At 45.2% G+C, this 14,344-nt stretch overlaps 3 protein-coding genes across 4 annotated transcripts; 2 read left to right on the forward strand and 1 right to left on the reverse strand.

Moving 5' to 3' along the window:
• The first annotated feature begins 1,645 nt into the window (after positions 1-1,645).
• RBM8A (RNA binding motif protein 8A) lies at positions 1,646-3,412 on the forward strand. 2 transcript variants are annotated; one of them, XM_046011823.1, is made up of 6 exons: positions 1,646-1,778; positions 2,057-2,116; positions 2,244-2,318; positions 2,502-2,638; positions 2,954-3,090; positions 3,189-3,412. In XM_046011823.1, the coding sequence occupies exons 1-6, from the start codon at positions 1,712-1,714 to the stop codon at positions 3,232-3,234; spliced, it is 522 nt and encodes a 173-aa protein (XP_045867779.1). In that variant the 5' UTR covers positions 1,646-1,711; the 3' UTR covers positions 3,235-3,412. The 2 variants fall into 2 exon arrangements, with proteins under 2 accessions (XP_045867779.1, XP_045867775.1); XM_046011819.1 differs by having other exon boundaries at positions 1,647-1,778; positions 2,241-2,318.
• On the reverse strand, positions 3,359-8,539 carry LOC123946404 (gonadotropin-releasing hormone II receptor-like). The gene is made up of 3 exons (XM_046011828.1): positions 7,687-8,539; positions 4,616-4,826; positions 3,359-4,099 (listed from the first exon to the last, which is right to left on the reverse strand). Exons 1-3 carry the CDS (start codon positions 8,314-8,316, stop codon positions 3,690-3,692), a joined length of 1,251 nt encoding a protein of 416 aa, XP_045867784.1. The 5' UTR covers positions 8,317-8,539; the 3' UTR covers positions 3,359-3,689.
• A 306-nt stretch (positions 8,540-8,845) lies between these two features.
• PEX11B (peroxisomal biogenesis factor 11 beta) lies at positions 8,846-14,283 on the forward strand. The gene is made up of 4 exons (XM_046026103.1): positions 8,846-8,923; positions 9,728-9,843; positions 10,237-10,438; positions 13,088-14,283. The coding sequence occupies exons 1-4, from the start codon at positions 8,868-8,870 to the stop codon at positions 13,491-13,493; spliced, it is 780 nt and encodes a 259-aa protein (XP_045882059.1). The 5' UTR covers positions 8,846-8,867; the 3' UTR covers positions 13,494-14,283.
• Positions 14,284-14,344: the final 61 nt, after the last annotated feature.

Below are 14,344 nucleotides of genomic sequence, written 5' to 3' on the forward strand. Positions count from 1 at the left end.
TAGAATTCCAAAATTCTTAGCATGGCATACATTTTGGCCCGAACCTGTACTTTCAACTTTATCTCCTAACCATACAGCATCAGGCAAACAGAATTTCTTGCCATTCTGGCATCTGTTCCTTCAATAAGTACGTATCAAGTGTCTGTGAGCCAGACACTGGTCTAAACTGTTAAGGATATCATAAATAGGAGTGTCTGCCATAAGGATTACACTCTAATGGGAAATCAACAATAAACAAGATAGAAAGTAAACAAGGTTAATTAGATCAGCATTTAAGCTGATTAAGGAAAGAAACACAGTGTCAGATAATAGAGAACCCTTCGATTCTGGTAGTATTTTGGGGAGACCTAAAGGATGAGGTTGAATGAGCCATGTGAAGAGCTGGAGCAAGAACATCAGGAACAGTAAGTTCTAGAAGTCCTGAGATGGGAAAGAGACAACATAATTGAGGGAAAATGTAGGGAGCGCTTAATGAGAGGGAATTTGGTGATGGAAGTTGTTGTAAAGAGGCAGAGCAGGTGGTGTTTGAATTTTATTCCAAGTGCAAATATAAGGAAAGGTTTTTGGTAGGGATGTGACCAGCTGATTTTTTCAAAGATCACACTACCTACTGTGGAGAACGGGTTAGTGTCTCCTAGCCTCAGTACAAGTGCTTCGCCTGGAAAACTAAAAGGCCCAGTTCAAATGGAAGCCTTCTTATTCCCAGTCCTGTTATAAACTTCCTTTATACTGCCATAACAATTTTACAACAGCAATCATTACTCTCATAATATAGATAAAATGATTGTTCATAATGTAATTATTTTTCCCTCTATTGCCAGCACCTTCTCTTATTAGATATACACATTATAACTGTTTGATTAAAAAATTAATAAGTAAGTGAATGTGCAGTCCACTATTGTTGAAGGCCTACATCAGGATTGCAGAATTTGGGGGCAATATGGGTTTTGCCTCCTAGGCAAAAAACTCCTAGGTTTTTAAACATGAAATACCTGCACATTCCCGAAGATGCTAAAGTCTCTATTTTGTTTACAGCTATGATTTTTTTTCCCCCTTAATTTCCGGAGGTGGTGGGAAGAGTTTGAGAGTTTTTCTTAAACGAAGAAAAAAAAGCTGCAGCAGCAGTTTATACCCGTCTCACCAATCCTAGTTCACGGACAACCAGGTCTGTTAGTTTCCTTTGAAAGAGACATTCGGTGCGGCACGAACCAGAAGCAGCTTTTTGAGCCACCACTGCGGAAGGAACTATTTTTAAAATGTTACATCACAGGTCCAGCTACTCTTCAGAACAGCGTACGGATCTAGAATTTTTGAGAGCAAAAGACATTCTTCAAGTTCCATTTTCTAGTATGGAGTCCAAGGAAACGGAAAACAATCTTCTAATACAGAAATCAGGCAGTGCCTCTCTGTCAGTAGTATTTCTCCACGACTACCCTAATCAGTAGGAAACCGTTCCCTATACCTACCCGCTAGCTGTCCCTTAGACCGCTGTCCCATTCAGGACACCACCTACTCAAGATGGCTACAGGAACACTTCCGGCATCTTCCCGAACTAGGCCCGCCTCCAGTTGCGTATTTTCACCGCGCCGGGGGCGGGACTTAGAATTAGCTTTTGATTGGGCAACTTAACCAGCGACCTTTCCCCTCCGCGACAGTTTCCCGAGGTGCCTAGTGTCTGAGCGGCACGGGAGAGAGTAAGAAGGCAGGCAAGATGGCGGACGTGCTGGATCTTCATGAGGCTGGGGGCGAGGATTTCGCCATGGATGAGGATGGGGACGGTGAGGACAGTGGAAGCGGCTGCGGGAAGCGGGGAAGGTGCGAGAGAAGGGAGTTAATAGGAAAATAATTCCCTTTCCCGGCAGGGCGGATGGGAGTCGGGGAACCGGGTTTCGGTTGGATTAGAGAGTGCGCCCCCTTCGGGAGGAACGGGGGCGGGACCGGGAAGGGAATGGGACTGAAGGTGGTGTGGGGTTGCTTTCAGATGTGTTTCTAAAGAGACTATTGTTACAAATACCTGTTATTTTTGTTACTCATTCTTTTACTTCTGGGGCTCCAGAGAGCATCCACAAACTAAAAGAAAAGGCGAAGAAACGGAAGGGCCGTGGCTTTGGCTCCGGTGAGTGTGTGTGGGGAAAATGGGTCTAGAATGGCGACAGCTACGAGTTTTGGAGTCCCCGTTCAGACTCATGGGGAACAGTGGGAGAATGGATTTCTGGTGATCTCTTGTATGTTCCCTATAGAAGAAGGGTCTCGAGCGCGGATGCGTGAGGATTATGACAGCGTGGAGCAGGATGGTGATGAACCTGGACCACAGCGCTGTAAGTAAAATGGAACCTGTAGGGATCTGTGTTTGTAGTGAATTATGGACCAATGAAATAAAATCCAGTAGGAATGGTGTCGGATATACCTTAACCAATCTCAGGAATCCCCACTTATTCCACTCTTGTGATCTTGTTTGAAGTTTTTCTCTTGTGCTTAAACTTCCCTCCCTTCCCCAACAGCTGTTGAAGGCTGGATTCTCTTTGTCACTGGAGTCCATGAGGAAGCCACTGAAGAAGACATCCATGACAAATTTGCAGAGTATGGGGAAATAAAAAACATCCACCTCAACCTGGACAGGCGTACAGGATACCTGAAGGTATCCTAAGTGATAACCCTATTGCTTCTTTTCCCCCATAACCTTTAGACAGCATTGATAATTCTCCCATGTTTGCTGTGATTGGCCAAGAGCAAAGTTGAAATAAAACGAGATTGAAAATTGATTTTGTCAGACATAGCAAAGAGACGGAAGCAGACATTTTGTATATACAATAAGGATATATGAGGTATATTTGTTGTTTAAAAAGTACAGATTTTTGTATTTGGGAATGAGTTTAGATTTGAGGAAGAAGAAACTTAGGTGGTGTTTGGTGGAATATGAGGGTTTTGATCTCTGTCCTTTCTCTTGTCCCAGGGGTATACGCTAGTTGAGTATGAAACATACAAGGAAGCCCAGGCTGCTATGGAGGGACTCAATGGCCAGGATTTGATGGGACAACCGATCAGTGTGGACTGGTGTTTTGTTCGGGGTCCACCTAAGGGCAAGAGGAGGTAAAGTGGAGAGGGCAAAATCTTGGTGAAGGGATCATGAGCAAAACAGAATAAGGATGTTGTATTATGTTCTCTGATGGGCCCTTCCTTTTCCCTAGAGGTGGCCGAAGACGCAGCAGGAGTCCAGACCGGAGACGGCGCTGACAGGTCCTCTGTTGTCCAGATGTTCTCTCAAGAGATTCTGTTTGACCATGCAGCCTTGGAGAAGTAGGGCTGGGGTGGAACTCACCATGTTTATATTTAATCTCTCACCCTACTTGCTTAGTGGTTTTGTTTTGTTTTGTTTTGGAGTTACGAATAAATGTCCCATTTTTGTTTTGTACATTCAAAATTACTTTCCTCTTCTAACATTGCAAGTTCTGAAGCACTATTTACAGTAAGGCAGTATAGGTCACTGTGAAGATGCTTCTAGACCCTCAATTCTGTGTGAATTTCTACATTAAATATAGTCTCAAGTCTTAGCTAGGATCAAAGTAGAGACACTGCTGAGTACTTCTTTTTGTTGGAAGCTAAGAGAGCAGGGGTGGAAGTGAGGTGTCCTTGTGATATTAAAGCATAATTATTTTGTTCCTATATACTCTGTACCATGCAGATGGATGTTATAGGAATGTCTCTCTTGTTTCTTCTGTCCTTGCTGCCATATTTGTTTGTACTTGCAGCTGTCTAAGGGCTTGAATCTCCTGTCGGGGCATTCTCTCAGAATCTTTTTCCCTGGAAGAGTCTGTACTGACTTCTTCGTGCCTTCTTCGGCATCCAAGGGTAAAGGCCCCATAGAGGAGAGGATCCAGAGGAGCATTGAGGAGGCCAAAAAGGAAAAGGATGTGGCTGAGGCTTGGGGGGACTTCAGTTCGCATGGTGGGAGAGAACCAATACCATAGGCCCAGCAGGTAATAAGATGTCCAGCAGAGGACGAAAGTCACCAAGACAAGTAGAGCCAGTCGCAAGGCCCGCAGACGAACATGGGAGCGATTGTCTAAGGAGCGACGGAGGGCAAATTCACCGGCAGGGGCTAGGAATTTAGAAAACACACTCAAATTCAGAACCATTCAGCTTCTGAATTGAGTGTAGGATGAGCAGGCAGGGATGGTGAGCTGGAGTTCTCCTGATACAAGGAATAGAATGTAGCAAATAGGAGGTAATGTAACACATCCTCTTCCCTTCCCAGATTGGGACTAAATGCTCCCCTCTTCTCCCCCAGGGATTATGACAGACATGCTGGAGGAAAGGTTTTGATTGGGGTGTGGTGTTATGAAGCTACTGAGACTACCTGGAGACTTGATGGTATCTAAGACTAAAGGAGAATACTGATCACCTTTCTCCTTAATCCTTGCCCAGCTAACTCAACAATGCAGGGTGGCTAGAGGCTGGTTAGAATTGAAGGCATTTAGAAAATAACTTGCAGCATCAGATGCTAGAGGGATGGTTATGATGTCACTTCTGGTGTGATAGAAAACTATCAGATCAGTAAATGAGGCTAGAGGCCATTCTTAGGATATGGGTTAGGGCCCGGGGATTGGAGTCTCACCATGGTTCCCCTTCTTTGTCCGGGGACTAGACACACTGAGGACAATGCGGCTATAGCAGATGGTCATGGCAGTCAGTGGCAGCAGAAAGAGGCAGAAGAAGGTGAAGAGGTTATAGGTGATTTCTTGCCATCGAGCCTTGAAGCTGCCTTTGGTGACACACTGAGTGAAGGGGACTGGGCCAGCTCGGCGGACAGTGTGGAACAGGAACAGCTGGAGTGGAGTTGGAGGACTATTAGAAGTGGTCCCCCTTCATCCTCCTCACTAGCCATACTTTCCCAGTTCATCCTTAATTCTCTACAGAGCTGGGTAGTGCTGAGTTCATCTGTAGTGCCATATTTAAAAGGTTAAAAACTTGAGAATCCGTTTTCCCTTTAGGCTACAGAGCTATCATTAAGTTTGTTAAATCCTGGGACTTAATCTTGCCTTTGCAAGTACTGTTCTAACATTGCACTTTGTAAAATTTCTACCACCTCACCAACATTTTTAGCTGAAGTGATTTCTGTTTGATGTGTCTAATTCTGTGGAAAAAGAAATTTTGTATAAAATGGGTGCTTCTAAAATTTCAGGCCATTTTGCAGCCACTCTGTAAAGTGACCTTTAGTGATAGTCTTATGTACAATAATTACAACAGTGAAACAATGTTAAGTAATAAAATTTAACATTTTCCAAATGCTTTTGGCTGCCCCTCCCCATTTTTGGTAAATTGCTGAGTTTTTGGTTTGAATCCTAAAGAGTATTTTTCAGTTAAGAGCTTCAGGGTTAGCACAGTGGTTCAGATAAGGCAGACTGAGTCACTATTAGTTAGATAAAAGGCAGGCTTAGTGGTCTCGGATTCCCAGATACAAGGCATTTGGGAAAGTGATTTCAGCAATGAGGGACTTGTAGGAAAGATGAATAGTATCAGCCACAGACACAACTGGATGGCTTGGGGTTAAGATCAGCTTACTCTGAGCTAGCTGGGGAATGGTTTTTGCCCTTCCCGTCTTGAGTTCATATATTTGTAGGTTTTTTGGTTGGTTGGTTTTGTTTTGCACTGTGCCTAGATATATCTGACAGATTGTGAAAAGGGGTTTAAAAATAAGCAAGGCTTCTGGACTTGGAGTTTGGTCTATAACCCTACTTCTGCCTTTCCTTCCCCCTATTATATGCAGTTTACCACCTATTATATAAAACTTCCTTTCAACCACTTGTGATACTTAGAAACTTGAGCCTTCAAAGATAATTTCTGACTTTTCCAGTACTCCCTCACCACACTAACACCACACTTAAGAAAAGGGTTTTTTATTGACATATTAGTCCTGGAAGGTAGGATTAATATTTTAAATAGAACATATGGGTAATGCAGAATTTATATAAAAGGATGCGAATTTGGAACCAAAAATACCATCTTTTGCACATGTATCATAATATTGTCAGTTTGCCATTGAAGCAAATGGAGATTACAGTTGTCAGAATGTAACAAAGGATGAAACTCCTATCCAATATCTTTTTTTTTTTTTTAAAGATTTTATTTATTTATCAGAGAGAGCGTGAGAGTGAGCACAGGCAGACAGAGTGGCAGGCAGAGACAGAGAAGCAGGCTCCCCGCGGAGCACGGAGCCCGATGTGGGACTCGATCCCAGGACGCTGGGATCATGACCTGAGCCGAAGGCAGCTCTATCCAATATCTTGTGGCCAATAGGTTTCAAGTGATTTAGCCAAAGTCATACAGCTAGTTAGTCGTAGAGCCTAGACTCAGAAAAAAAAAAAAAAAAGTAAAACAATGCAACAGAAACAGGCTTCTACCTCCCAGTCCACATCTAAAATTTGCTTCATATAAACAACTTTAATACCTTTTGCTCTGAGGCAGCAATGCTGCTTTTTAAAGCTTTGGGTAGCAGAAGTTCCTGCTTGCAACATTGTTGGAAACATTATTTTTTGCCTTAGAACTATAGTCAGACTAACTTTTGGTAGTTCTGTTTCTAATATTTGAGGATTTAGGGATCAGATTTTAAATCTGATTCTATAAGGCATTATTCCAGAGCTCCTTCTATGTAGAAAGTCCTAGTCCTGGTCTCCCAAGATGCTGCTTTACTCCTCCCAGAGGGTGATGTGGTTTTGATTTTTGGTTTTAAGGAATTGCTTCATATTTCCTTTTTTCCTATATTTCTAATTCATTATCAGTACACAAGATGTGATAACTGGTACTCAAATTCAGATGCTCTGTTTTCTTTCTAGTTTTCTTTCCAGTTTTCACAATAAAGCTAGAGTAAAAAATACAAATCTGATACGTCACTCTCCACCTTTTACCTTAGTCTCTCTCACTGTCCTCAGGAAAAAGTACAAGCTTAATACCTGTAACCTGGCTCTTCCCATCCAGGCTCATTACTCATCCATTTTCTAGCCCTCAACTTTAGCTACAACCACTTTGAATTCCTCTACCTTCCACCCTCCCCAGCATTCCTCCTGCTTTAACTTGTCTAAAGCCTCTCTTATTCTAATAAAATAAAAAATCAGTTGTAATATCTTTGAGAAGTTTTCCCTGACGGTCCAAGAGTGCGTCAGACATCCTCATTGTTCTTTAGCTTCTATGGTTACCGTTAGTATAATGCTTGACTGCATACTGTATTACAATTGCATACTAATATGCCTTCTGCGCTAGTCTGAGTTTCCTGAACGCAGCTCTTCACTGCTCAGTCCTTGTGTCTAGGGGTGATGTACATTATTTTTTGAGTGGATGAGTGACTACCACAGAGTTTTACCCAAAGCCCCTGACTTCACAGTCTTCTTTATAGACCCACATACATGTTTCATCCCTACAGTTTTCTGCAACAATCTGCTAAAAAAGCTGGGAGGATGCAAAGAGGTGAAAGCCAAGCATAGGGAAACAAAGCTAAAGGAAGAGGCATAGAGAGGGTACTACAAAGGCTCTTAATAGAGATACAGATTAACATGCAGTGATCTTAATTTGCAAAACAGCAGAGGCTCCCTTCTGAGGATTAGTGAGTGACCATGGTCAAGCACACCAGTGCTCATGTTGTTTACCCAGATTCTTGTCAGGTCTAGCCTTGGGTCCCAACAAGTCACTCACCTGGGGCAAGGCAAGCAGGAAACTAAGTCCCCAGGCCGTCCCTATAAGTTTCCTTCCAGCTGGGCGGCGTCCAAGCGGGTGGAGTACGGCTGCCTGACGGTCAAGTCCAATGACTACAGGCAGGAAAGCTGCAGCATACATGGCCATTAGTTTCAGGAACATGAGTGTCCGACATGCGATGTCCCCGGCCAGCCACTGAACACTGATATTCCAGATGGCATCTAGGGGCATAACCACAAAAGTGACTGGTAAGTCAGCAGCTGCTAGGTGGGCAAAGAGTCGTCGAACAGGCGAGGGACGGAGTTGGCTGGGTTGTGGCCGAGTCACTGACCACAGGACAGCCAGGTTCCCTCCAGCTGAAGAAATGAATAGCACAATAGTCACTCCCACTCGGACCTTGGCTGCAGCTGAGAAGGTGGGCAGCTCTGAGCCCTCTACCTCTACTCCTGATCCCGCCCAGACCTCCTCTTCCGCTAACCCCCGAGGGGTGCCATTGCCTGCAGACATGGTGACCTGGAAGGGACGGGGTGGGATGATGAAGTGTAAGTATGAAGAGGTGAGCTTCGTCCACTGATTCTTCGCCCTCCTCCTTATTAGGATCTGAAGCTGGTTATTGAGAGTTTCGTCCATTAAAGCCTCTATTTCTGGAGACTCTCCATCTGTGTCCTGGAGGTCACCTGCCCAACGGCCAGGGTCCCGCAGGGAACAGGGATCTGGTGCTGGCTTCTACTTCCATGGACTTCTTTAGCCCCTACAGCCCTGGGTTCGGCCGCAGCGCGTGTGTGCGTGTGTGTCTGTGTGTGTGTTAGGGGTGTTTGGGAACACCCCGGGGACAACCCCATCCCAGCCCCGCAGGCGAGATACTGCGGTGCCTTCTCGCCCCACCCCTCTGCAAGCCCCGCCCCGGTCCAGAATATTTAAAGAAGAATGTACAGCCGGAGGCGTGCTTAGGAAATAGTGGCCATCTGATAAGGGTATGCTCTGATGAAGACACACCAAAAAACACGCCAGTATTGGTCCAGAGACAAACGCTTCTTGTTCTAGATTCCGAGGTAGGTCCCCTTCGCTTTCTTTTCCGGCGATGGTTGTCCCTCGCGAGACACCGTTGATTGTCCAGGAGGCGTGACTAGGGGCGGGAAGTGGGGCGGGAGCGGGGCTGCGGAGCCGGGGCTGCAGCTGTCATGGACGCTTGGGTTCGCTTCAGTGCTCAGAGCCAGGCCCGGGAGCGGCTGTGTAGGTGCGGCCCGAATAGGAATGGGGGTGGGGACGAGGAGGAGCCTCGTGAGGCGAGGTCCGTTCATACTACGGGGGTCAAAAAGGGTCAGCTCGGGCTACGGGGGCCCGGACGGACCGCCAGGCGCTGATTTGAGCGGGCCGTGAGGAGATGATTCGTTTTCGCTCACCGGAAAGATGGGGAAACTGAGGCACGAGTGGGCCAGCGGAGAGGCCGCTCAGGGTGGCCATGTCCACATAAGACCTACACTTTACTCACTGGGCAGTGGTGGCGTGAGGAGCATTCGCCCCGCGATGGATAGCCGGACTCTGCCCCCCAGGGCTGAGTGGCTATAAGTTGTCTTGTCCCCTCACCCTGTTGTCATCCGGAAACTCCTCTGCCTCCTCCTTGTCTTCTGGTTTCGATTCAGCTAGAGGGCGGAAACCTCCTAGTTCACCTACTCTGAAGAATAATCTCTCCACCTGTCCCCCACTCCCTTATATTGTCAGGTATATACTCACACTGATGTGCTCATGATGGGCCGACCCCCCGGTGCCTTCACAGTCCACTTCAGACTTCATCATTGTCAAGTCTCTATTTTCTCAACTCCAAGTAATGCCCCCAACTCCTTTTCTAGGCTCCTTTTTATCCTTACGCGTTTCCCTTCCCTTGGCCTGAAGGAGAAACGGTAAGAAATGGGTATAAAGAGGAGGAAAGGGAATGTTCGCAAACGGGGAAAAGGAGAAGTCAGTACTTTCCTTTTGGAAGACATTTTTGAGAGGTAGGTTAGGGATGTCTCCATCTTACCTTGCCTGGCCTCTTCTCCAGGGCCGCCCAGTATGCCTGCTCCCTTCTTGGCCATGCACTACAGAAACATGGGGCCAGTCCGGAGTTACAGAAGCAAATTCGACAACTGGAGGGTCACCTGAGCCTAGGAAGAAAGCGTAAGTAACCATGCTTTTGTTTTATTATTCCAACGCTTCCTCCGTCCCCAGCTTCTCCCTTAGCCCTTCCTGTTCTTGACCTTTTCTGCCAGTTCTTACCCCTTATTTAGGTCTGCACTTACCCTCTGCATGCCTCTTGGTTGAGATAAGAGAGCAGGGGTAAGAGACTAATGAGGGATGGAAGAGAATGGGGCAAGTTGGAGAAAACCAAACTGGAACACAAATTAAAATTTGAAGAAAAAAATTTTTTGAACTGTTTCTCTTTTTAAAAAAAAAATTGTAATTATTGTTTCTATCACTTCTCGACTTTCACCTTTTTGCTTCCTCTTTCTTTGTGTCTCACTCTCTGTCTCTACTTCCAAATCCTTGCTTCTCCTTGCTAATCTCCACAAGTTCTACGTCTGGGTAACTCAGCGGATGCTCTTGAGTCAGCCAAACGAGCTGTGCACTTATCAGATGTTGTCCTGCGATTCTGCATCACTGTTAGTCACCTCAATCGAGCCTTGTACTTCGCCTGTGACAATGTCCTGTGGGCTGGAAAATCTGGACTAGCCCCTCGTGTGGATCAGGAGAAGTGGGCCCAGCGTTCATTCAGGTTTGATATCCTTTTATCCTACAAGAACTTTTGAATTTTCCATGCTGCATAACTTGCCTTTTGTGAGCAAAAGATCTTTCAGGGCCTTCCCAGAATATACACAACTTAATCACTTGGCTTCCAATCTTCATTTAGATTTTAAACTATCAGAGAATAGTGAATGGAGGCAGATGGAAGACAGGTGCTCTTCCATGATGAATGACTAAGATTGGGCAAGATAAGTTATTATATTGCTTTAAATCTGCTTCTGTCTATACCACAGGTTATGCCTCTCACTGCCTGCTCGTTCTTTCATTCTAAAAATGTTTAAGAAGTACTTACTATGGGCTAGAGAATAAAGCAGAGAGTCAGATATGGTTCCCATTCTCACTACGCTTCTAGTCTAGTGTGGGAGTCATACTAAGACAACTACCAAACCAATTATTTTTGGAAATGTACAGGTATTATGAGATATATAACAAGGAAGCTGATTTGGATTGAAAAGCCAGGGAAGAACTCTTCGAGAAGTAATGTTTTAGTTCAGACTTGAGGTGTGAATACAAGTTGGTTAAAGCAAACAGTAGCAGAGAAGACCTTCTCAGACAGAAGATGTCCCATTCTAACGCTTCAAACCCAGAAAGATTTTATCAAATTAGAGAAATAGAAAGAAAGCCAGCATGATGGAGAGTGCTGAGTGAAGGACATAAGTTTGAACTGGAGATGTGGAGGGGACCAGTTCATTCATGCCAGACCTCTTTGGCAATGGTAGGATTTTTTGGTTTAGTTTTGTTTAAATTTTATCCTAAGTACAGTGGGTTCTGAACAGGGATGTGATATGATTCAAATTGTGTTTAAAGAAGATCTCTCTTGCTGCAGTGGAAAATGGATTGCAGTAGGGCAGAAGAGGAGGAGATGCCCTAATATGGTCAAGAGATGATGTTGGCTTAGACTAAGGTGCCTCACAGGTGCCCCTAGATTTCATTTAAAATGGGATGGGGGGGGTGACCTGGGTGGCTCAGTGGGTTAAAGCCTCTGCCTTCGGCTCAGGTCATGATCCCAGGGTCCTGGGATTGAGCATCGGGCTCTCTGCTCAGCACTTCCCTTGTTCTCTCTGCCTGCCTCTCTGCCTACTTGTGATCTATGTGTCAAATAAATAAATAAAATCTTTAAAAAAATAAAATGAAATGAAATGAAATAAAAATAAAATGGGATAGGAAGGAAGCCATGGAGAGTTTTAACAAGGGGAGGTAATGATGTGATTTACTATGTGAAATTAGATTGTTGGGGCAGGGGCAAGAGTGGCCATGGAGAGACGAGTTACATGACTAAAGTGGTAGTTTGAGCAAGAGGTGCTTGTGGCTGAGACTGTGCTGGTGGCGTGTGAGAAGGAGATGTGATTGGATTCAGGATGTGTTTTGGAGGTAGGACAGTTATATTGAGTACAGACCACTATTGTCAGAGTGGATTTAAAAAAACATGGACTGTTGGAGTGCCTGGGTGGCTCAGTCATTTGAGCATCAGACTCTTGGCTTCTGGTCAGGTCAGATCTCATGGTTGTTCGGTTGGTTGTGGGATCTCATGAACCCCCTTCGCTCCCCACCTTGGGCTCTGCGATCAGTGGGAGTCTGCTTCAGATTCTTTCTCCTTCTCCCGCTGCCCCTCCTTACTCATGCTCTCTCTCTAAAATAAATAAATGAAATCTTAAAAAAAAACAAACAAACCATAAACTGTTCATTGGTTTGTTTGCCTTTTTTTTTCCATTTGCTTGTTTTTTAAGAAGGCTCCATGCCCAGCGCAGAGCACAATGTAGGGCCTGAACCTAGATCAAGACCTAAGCTGAGACCAAGAGTTGGACACTTAACTGACTGAGCCACCCAGGTGTCCTGTTTGTTTGTTTGTTTAAGATTTATTTATTTGTCATAGAGCACACAAGCAGGAGGAGTGGCGGTAGAGGGAGAAGGAGAAGCAGGCTCCCTGCTGAGCAAGGTGGTGAGGGCTGGGGGAGGAGGGGGGACTCCATCCCAGGACGCTAGGATCATGGCCTGAGCCAAGGGCAAATGTCTAACCAACTGAGCCATCCAGGTGTCCTTGTTTGTTTGTTTTTTAGGTAATCTCTACACCCAACATGGGGCTCAAACTCACAACCCCAAGATGAAGAGTAACTTTACTGACTGAGCCAACCAGGAGCCCCAGACATAGACTGTTCTTAAGGAATTGATATATCTAATACATTTAGCAAGTTGCTTAACATTCTGGGCCTCGCTTTTTGTTTTTGTTTGTTTGTTTTAACAAAAGGATGGGATTTAAAAGATCCATAATGTGTCTGGGTCTCTGAAACAGCTGAAGCTTGTTCTCTGAAAATATTTGCATTATTATAGTTCAGGTTGAATGTGTGTGTGGCTAATGGGTTGCCAAGTGGACGACTGAAATTTAAGGGTTTTCTTGGAAGGTTTGATGATGCTTCTGACTTTAAGCCAGGATCTTAAGGTACATGTAAACACAGATTAGTTACAGAAAGCTGGGGTAGCGGACAGTAGCACTTACTGCCGGTGTTCTCATGCATGATTCCTCTGTACTTTGTACTGTGGGGGGGAAATGTTTAAACCTTCTGTTTGATATGCCAAGTGGTTATATGTGCCCTTTCTGACTCTTCTGGCCTGTTTATCTCAGGTACTATCTGTTTTCCCTGATCATGAATTTGAGCCGTGATGCTTATGAGATTCGCCTACTGATGGAGCAAGAGTCTTCAGCTTGTAACCGGCGACTGAAGGGTTCTGGAGGAGGAGTCCCAGGAGGAATTGAAACTACAGGACCTGGGAGTCCAGGAACTCCAGGAGGAGGCTTGCCTCAGCTGGCTCTCAAGCTTCAGCTCCGAGTCCTGCTCTTGGCTCGGGTCCTTCGTGGTCATCCCCCACTTCTGCTGGATGTGGTCAGAAATGCCTGTGATCTTTTCATTCCACTGGACAAACTAGGCCTCTGGCGCTGTGGCCCTGGGATTGTGGGGCTTTGTGGCCTTGTGTCCTCCATCCTGTCTATTCTTACTCTAATCTGCCCTTGGCTACGACTCAAGCCCTGATAGTCTGGTACAGGATGAGGAGGGGATCTGAATTGGTAAGACGGAGTCTAAGATCATCCCCAGTGTACCAGCCTCATTCTAATTCTACTCCTTGATTAAAGTTAAAATGCCGAGATATTGGGGGTAGAGGGAGGAGCTTTGGGGAAGGTAAGGTGAAGAAAGGTGACTTGTGAAGTCAGTGGGATAATTCTGATGTTCAGATATTCTGGAGCTTTTGCTTTTTCCTCCTTCATTGCAATGTCTGTGTCTCTCTTGACCTTTTTAACTTTGTGTTTCTTAAGTCTATTTAAGATTCTGTCTCTGCATTTTTTTCCCCCACCTTCTCAGTTTGCCATCCCAGGAATTTGATCAGCAGAATTACTTTTTTTGGTAGGGGAGGTAGAAGGTCTGTAAGGTTCTGCCTTCTTTTTCCTCACAAAGGTGGCTTGTGGCAGATTTTACCCCCTTCAAATGCCACCAAATCATAATTCTAGAGACTTTATGTCCCAGTGGATTCTCCCCTTATGCACCAGAGACTGTTTGATACTTCCTCCTTCATGTCTACCTCACCAGCCTCCCTCATGACTTGGCCCTTCCTTCTACTCACACCTGCAGATTTCTACTTACACTTTCATTTCAGGGCTTTGTTCCCTAGCCTCTTGTCACCCCTTCTTCGCCTATCCAGAAGGATGCTGTGTCTAGCATCTTGCTGTAAATATTGTACAGTGATTCTGTGTAAATAGCTGTGGCTATGCCCACAATGGAGAGCAAGCCTTCCAGGTCAGCATATTAAAGATCAGTTTGCTCATCAGTGTCTGGTCTGGTCCTGTGTGTTCTGGTCATCTGAGGTCTCTAATTCCTGTTACTGTGGT

This window comes from Meles meles, chromosome 1 (assembly GCF_922984935.1).
Source record: "Meles meles chromosome 1, mMelMel3.1 paternal haplotype, whole genome shotgun sequence".
Lineage (NCBI taxonomy): Eukaryota > Metazoa > Chordata > Mammalia > Carnivora > Mustelidae > Meles > Meles meles.

Bases quoted from the DNA above. Each gene is read 5' to 3' on its own strand.
- PEX11B (XM_046026103.1), top strand. From the start codon at position 8,868: ATGGACGCTTGGGTTCGCTTCAGTGCTCAGAGCCAGGCCCGGGAGCGG. The intron at 8,924-9,727 runs GTGCGGCCCGAA...CCTCTTCTCCAG, and splicing joins GCCCGGGAGCGGCTGTGTAG to GGCCGCCCAGTATGCCTGCT. The intron at 9,844-10,236 runs GTAAGTAACCAT...AATCTCCACAAG, and splicing joins CCTGAGCCTAGGAAGAAAGC to TTCTACGTCTGGGTAACTCA.
- LOC123946404 (XM_046011828.1), bottom strand. From the start codon at position 8,316: ATGGACGAAACTCTCAATAACCAGCTTCAGATCCTAATAAGGAGGAGG. The intron at 4,827-7,686 runs GTGAGTGACTTG...ACTCCACTCCAG, and splicing joins TCCTGCTTGCCTTGCCCCAG to CTGTTCCTGTTCCACACTGT. The intron at 4,100-4,615 runs GTGAGACTCCAA...CTAAATTCCTAG, and splicing joins GACAAAGAAGGGGAACCATG to CCCCTGCCGGTGAATTTGCC.
- RBM8A (XM_046011819.1), top strand. From the start codon at position 1,712: ATGGCGGACGTGCTGGATCTTCATGAGGCTGGGGGCGAGGATTTCGCC. The intron at 1,779-2,056 runs GTGAGGACAGTG...CTGGGGCTCCAG, and splicing joins CATGGATGAGGATGGGGACG to AGAGCATCCACAAACTAAAA. The intron at 2,319-2,501 runs GTAAGTAAAATG...CTTCCCCAACAG, and splicing joins TGAACCTGGACCACAGCGCT to CTGTTGAAGGCTGGATTCTC.